The 6,690-nt window shown below is 31.2% G+C and overlaps 1 protein-coding gene across 4 annotated transcripts; it reads right to left on the bottom strand.

Annotated features, from left to right (window-relative positions):
• Positions 1-1,721: 1,721 nt before the first annotated feature.
• LOC147068441 (NADH-cytochrome b5 reductase-like) lies at positions 1,722-5,914 on the bottom strand. 4 transcript variants are annotated; one of them, XM_085952805.1, is made up of 2 exons: positions 5,859-5,914; positions 1,722-4,794 (listed from the first exon to the last, which is right to left on the bottom strand). In XM_085952805.1, exons 1-2 carry the CDS (start codon positions 5,864-5,866, stop codon positions 3,804-3,806), a joined length of 999 nt encoding a protein of 332 aa, XP_085808931.1. In that variant the 5' UTR covers positions 5,867-5,914; the 3' UTR covers positions 1,722-3,803. The 4 variants fall into 4 exon arrangements, with proteins under 4 accessions (XP_085808931.1, XP_085808934.1, XP_085808933.1 ...); XM_085952808.1 differs by lacking the exon at positions 5,859-5,914 and adding an exon at positions 5,753-5,832; XM_085952807.1 differs by lacking the exon at positions 5,859-5,914 and adding an exon at positions 5,681-5,797.
• Between the last annotated feature and the right edge of the window lie 776 nt (positions 5,915-6,690).

Here is a 6,690-nt window from a genome sequence, read left to right as displayed (position 1 = left end):
CAGTAGGTACCTAACCTATGTTGATTCATAATTTTGGCTAAGTAAAAAATATAGATATTTTTACTTCGCGATGTGTTTGGGGTGTTCTAAATTATGTAAGTATGTTTAATAACAAATGTGAAATTCGTAAAACCTCATGTGTATTATTTATTAAATAAAAATAGTAAAACTAATAGTAGATACAAATGGTGAAAAACTTCATTCTCTTATTTACTAAAATATCAATTCAATAATATTTTAGTAGATATGGCAATACTGGACGACCCGATATATGTCACTGAAATAAAATAAAATCTATCACAATTTATAAAATACATACCTACTACAATCATAATTATTTTGAATGTAGAGGGAGATAGTTATAGAAAGGGACAGAAAACTGATTGCTATGTTGCAATATTAGGCAAAATAGATTGCAACAGTGTTAAAAATTATAATGTATGATTTAGTATGACATAACGTAGAATTGACGCAAATACAAATTTCTTCAGATTTTTTTTTGTTTTGTCCTCAAATGTCAAAATATGTTTTCCTTTTGAATAATATGTTCGAATTTGTGTTTGTTTCGCCTATTTTTGTGTTCAATTTGTAGCATTCACTTTTATAAACATATTTTTGTACAATACTTGTGTGTTGGCGTATTTTTTTGGTCATATAAAGTTAAAATAATACCAGCTAAAGATTCCATACATCATACACCAATTCGCAGGTGGGTCTGGCGGATATCAAGATGGTCGAATATTTCGTGGAAACAGTTGTTTTAAAAAGGTCTCTATTTAGTATTACAAATTTATAACTAACAAGATATTTCATCATTTATTCAATGATTAATGATAAACCTTCTGATACGTAGCTTTATATTATTTCGTATGTCTATAATTGTAGCATATTTAAATAACAAAATGTCCACTCGCTTCCATTAGATTTAGAACCAATAGAAACTGCAAATATTATAATTATACTGAATATATTTTACTACATTATGTTTTATAACATTACAACTATCTATAATAAATCGTTTGAGATAATAATTAAGGGAAAAATTTGTCATCATCACAGCCTATTAATGTCACAAAAATATGGCTTCGTTCTCAATTATCACGTTTCACGGTTTCAAAGAATATTATTTTACGTCATAAAAATACTTTATGTAGTTATCAAATGTTTTACATAAATATTTGACGATGAATAAGCTTCATAATGATATAAATAGTTTTTCTACACATCTTACGTACTATTCAGGCTTAACCTCTGAAAATACCAGAAAATAGCTGACATGGAACACCTTCCCCCTTAAGCCCAAGGTATTTGAATTTTAAGTTTATCGCCTTTCAATTTCAATGTTTAAAATTATTCTGATAATTTTCATATTTGGGGGGGACGCGAGAATGAGTTTAGGTGGACGTTGTTTTATAAATTCTTAAAATAGGGTCTGCTTAACTCATCCGGTGTACTTCCTTGTACCTATCTAATTTATCTACTGATCTATCTCTTTTTTTATGTAATACTGTTTTATATATCTTTGTTTCTAAATGTCATGTTGTGAACGTCTTAAACTTATAATTTGTAATGTCCACAATATGTTAAAAAAATAAATAAATTGAAATGCAGTTTACTTTTCGTGGTATTGAAAAAAATCGGCAATAGCCTTCATGGTGGAAGTAGGCTTATGCTTAAATTTAATATAGAATTCATCTTGTGGGTTGAGAAATGAAACGAAGTTTATGTTCATTCACTGACAGCATTTATTTGTTGCGAAAGTTACAAAGTCCAAGCCTTTGGTATAAGTATGAAGCAAAGGGCATACAAACTCTTTTCGATTTTTTTTGTAATTATACTTCATATTATGTGCCGACATAGTTGCCACATTTAATACTTCTAACTTCCATAAATTGTAACTGATCCAAGTATTTTAGACATATATCATTGACACGAAGACGCAAACTCCTTTGTGTAGCTCCGATATGTAAAAAGTATGCGAGTTATAGGCGGTTAAAGTTCACATACTCACGGAATTCGGGCATATATTATACTCCTCTTTCGGTCCTTTGCATCCCACATTCCTCGCATAATTATACGTGCTGTATCATTTTGATAAATACTATGGATTGTAGATTTTCCAACGGGATATCACTTGTTACTGTCTGTAAAAATTTACTTTTGTACACCTCAACTCCAGAATTGCACTCCAAATGGGACTGATGATTGAACATCAAAAATACTTTGATAACACGAATATTAAATTTGATAGAATATATTATTTTTTCTCTTCAATTAACATTGAAAAAGTGCTTTGTCCATCTTCTTAGAAAATACTTTATCCTCTTTTACATAGAAAAATAACGCTCATACTCCACAGATACTATTGAAATAATATTGTAGAAATAAAAAAATAAACGCTTTCATTAAATAACTAAAAGATAAAATATTTATAAAATTGGTATTTGCATGTTGAGATTACTATACCTACCTTAATGATCACGATATTACTCTAATCAATGTTTCAATGGATTCAATATTATATGTCATCCTACAACGGAGCATTTACCTCATACTGTATGAAATAATAACATATATTTTGAAATACTACGTGGGAAACTTGTAGGTACCTACTTCATAAGTGCGTGTGAATTGTTATAATAAGCGCCAGTTAAACTCAGACTTAGACTTAGACTCAGAACTTCAAAAAGTTAGAAGTAATCAACTAGAGAACGAGAGAAGAAGACAGATCAAAATTGGAGGAGTCTGTTTGAGGTAGCGCCAGAAAAAAAGAGTTAAATTTTACAAAATTACTGATGTATTTTGTGGGAAAAAAAACGAAATCGGGGGCATGTGATTACTAGCGGATTCAGAAAGTGTCAGGCTCATGAAAACAGCTGATATTAAACTAACGGTATGACACAAAAAATCGTAAAAAAGTATTGGCGTTAAAATTATTTGTTATTGTGTATTATTGTTCCATTAAATCGCTTCCAATATTCAAAACAACAAATGCAAGTCTATGATAATTTAAAAAATGTCACATATTGAGCACCGTGCAGTAATTAAATGCCTCACAAAAAAAGGAAGTGTGGAAACCGTCCAAAATGAAATGAAATTGGTTTATGGCACTCTTTGTTGTGGTAAAACTATGATTTACACATCACACCGTGAGTGTAAAACCAAGACATCTGCAAAAGACATATTTTGGATATATTAGGTTTGAAGTCTTCGTTTTGTTAGGAGAAATAGTTTCTACAAAAAACCATAATATTTGGTTTATATCTACATTAAATTGCATGTTCTTTCAGTTACTTCACTTTTACATTATCAAGTTCACGACTTTTGCAGTTGTTTTGCATTTAATCTCGAAATTGAAAAATTTGCAGATGCCTTGGTTTTACACTCACGGTGCGACATGGTCACGTTTATTTACAAGGTAGAGAGTCATTAGAAGATGATGTTGTGGAAGGCCAAGTGACGTCACTACATGTGAAATGGTATTAAAAACCGTATATCTCGCAAATGGTGCTACTCACGGAGGTTGTGTAGACAACAGAATCTCTTTCTTTGTCTATGCCTATGCTGCCCTCTACCTTCCCCTACATTATAAATTATAATTGTCATTGTGAAAAAAATTACCGAAGTATGCAATTTTCTACGTTTGGTGGTAGCTATAATTTCTTTTAGCTTAACAACTCAAAATTCTACTCATTGGTAACATGATTAGCACAAGAAATCCCCACAGCAACCCGATACAGCCACATTTCGAAAGCCTCCAGATTTCTGATGGTCTGTTTATTTAACAAAAACCTTAGACCATATTAAAAAGTCACAATACAATCACCTATTACTGCACAATCTTTGGCGACATTTTTATATTCCTCTAAAAACTTACAACTGCCACAGACCATAACCAAAACATTCTCAGTGTGCTTAGAAAGATATAGCTCTATACAATCCTTGGATAATTTTTGGTAGGTAATTGGCTCTTTATACATAGGATAACTTTTAGCATCACATATTTCAGGATTATTATTCAATGAATCGCTTAAAAATAGATTGTACTTAAAGTTCCAATTAGATTTGAGTTTATACAGTTCTTCTCTGAGTAATATATTTGGAATGTTTTTGAAACAGCAATATAATGTTATAACTGCTAATTCATCTTCATTCTCTAATAATTCAAGTAAAATTGAATAGAGCGGTGCGATTCCTGTACCTTGTGATAACATTAGAATATGTTTATATCGATTGGCAACATATTCAAAAGATCCATATGGTCCTCTCCAATGCGTGATATCTCCTATTTTAATATTACTCAAGTATTTCGACATATCACCGTTATTATAAAGTCTAACAATTATTTGAAAACATGTTTCTATGTTAAATTTTTCAGTGTCAAGAATTGTTTTGTGTATTGTTATAAAATCATTTGATTTTATTGGTGTATATGGCCTACTTATATTTATTGATTTGCCTTCAATATTTTTTTTTGCGCGTAATATGAAATGCTGACCGGCAGAGTATCGTAGCACATCATTCAAATTACTCTGATCTTCATTTTTATACTGAAAAGTAAATAGCTTGTGACAGTCATTTATATCTTCAATTCGTATTACAATGAACGGTGTATATTTCACCGATGATAACACATTTCTAACAGATGAACTTCGAGTAATATAGTAGGTTTTTTTCTTGATGTATTCTTCATATCGCTTCACTTGGTCATCATAGACATCGAATATACAAGGAGTGCATCCTGAATTACAGCAGTCACTAGTATCAGGCTTTTCGGGTGGGTCCATCTCAAATCTGTAACAAGATTTAAAAAATACACATTTTACTATCAATACATACAGTTATGATTATAATTACTTAATTAAAATGATGAATAGAGAAGGTGATTTATGTACATTCATTTCACCTTAATAAGTATTTATATTAACTACTTTATTAGCACAGGTAATTTTTAGGGGTCTTTTTACTGGTTCTCCGCCACCGGCCGCTGTCATCTGTCAGTGAGCGCAGTGTTGCCAACCGAACTATAATTATAGTACATTTTGATTCGCGTACTATTCGAAAAGTTACATTTTCGTCCGCGTACTATTAAAAAAGTATAGTACGTCAAAAATACCACAATTAAAAAATGCTATTTTTTATAGTACTTATTCTCCTTTAATTAATATATTAGGACCGGTTTCGTCCGCCTCAGTGGGACATTTTCAACGTTGAAAATGTCCCACTGAGGCGGACGAAACCGGTCCTAATATATTAATTAAAGTGGAATAAGTACTATAAAAGATAGCATAAATAAGATCTCAGTGTGCGATTTTAGTCAATGGACATGGTTTTGCGTTGTATACCTACTCTAAAAAACTAACGTGACAGTTAATGACGGCGGCCAGTGTTAGCATTTTTCGGTCGTAAGAGGTGTTATAATTAAGTACGACATCGGAATTTCTCGAATTCTCCGTTATGTTTGTGACAAACAAAAAACTTTCATTTTCTCTACACGTACTATAATTTTTGCCGAAATAATATAATGGCTTGGACCGCTTACTATAATTCGATGACAAAAAGATAGCTAAAATTCAAAATGGCGACTGACAGATTACGATGACGGAGAACCAGTAAAAAGCACCATTTTTAGTACTAAACACCTTAACCACAATGACGATATGGAGTACTATAAAATTACCCTAACTCATTCTACACATTTTAAGTAAATATTTGTAGTTTTTAGTAAAATCAATTCTGTAAACATCCTCACTAACTAGTCGGGAACGAATCTTAAATTTTTGATTTTGACAGTTCAAATCATAATAAAACAATGTTGCCGCTTCTTTTATCAATTATGAAAGAAGAATGGAAAATACCTTTTCATCTCAATCTAGGAGGCAGTGGGTCAGGTCCAGAGACATCCAACTTTGAATGTTCAATTTTTTTTGATTGCATACGTTTGGGCACAATCTTTTTTCGTTTGTGCACGTAAATTAACCGAGAAATTCGAGTTTTAATTTGAATGATCCAGCTAAACGAAGTAATTCAATTTTGAATTTTGGTAATCCAACTAAAATCACCAAACTCGGATTTTTCATAAAAGTTAAAAAAAATTGTGCATCAGTGGTGAATGTCTGTATAGGTACGTTCCTTTTTGATTTTCAATATTGTATGTAAAGCCTGACTGCGTGGGTTTAAATTTTATTAAAACCCTTTGTTGATTGACGGTACTGAGTACCAGCGTTTTAAAAAGCATATACCTATCTATTGTACGACAACATCTTTTTGGTGAACTAACATGCTCCACCCATTGTTACCCGAAATTCCATTATAAATTAACAAGCTCCTCCCATTTTGTAGACAGCAGCGCCTAAAAGATGTTGTCGTACAATACCTAATAATAATTCTTGTGTAACAGAAAATATTTATTATCAAAGAACTATTTTATCAACCATAAACTAATACTATTTTGTAGACTGGCATCATTGATTTCGCACAGCCTTCAAAAGAAAATTGGCGGCGTTTTTCCACTGTTGAAATAAATATTGTCATTCTAATTTTGTGTTGTTCTTCTTGTTTTATTCGAAGTTACGTACTGTTTTTTGATTTTTATTGTAAAACTGAAGTTGTTTTACAATTTTAGAAGATGATTTATTAATCAAGTGGGGCATTTGACACATTTTGGATATGGCTTTTGATTAATAAATT

This window comes from Rhyacophila brunnea, unplaced genomic scaffold (assembly GCF_057557595.1).
Source record: "Rhyacophila brunnea isolate RB1 unplaced genomic scaffold, BYU_Rbru_1.0 scaffold_3, whole genome shotgun sequence".
Classification (NCBI taxonomy): Eukaryota; Metazoa; Arthropoda; class Insecta; order Trichoptera; family Rhyacophilidae; genus Rhyacophila; species Rhyacophila brunnea.
The sequence above is the reverse complement of the archived record's forward strand: the minus strand, read 5'-3'. Positions and strand labels throughout refer to the sequence as shown.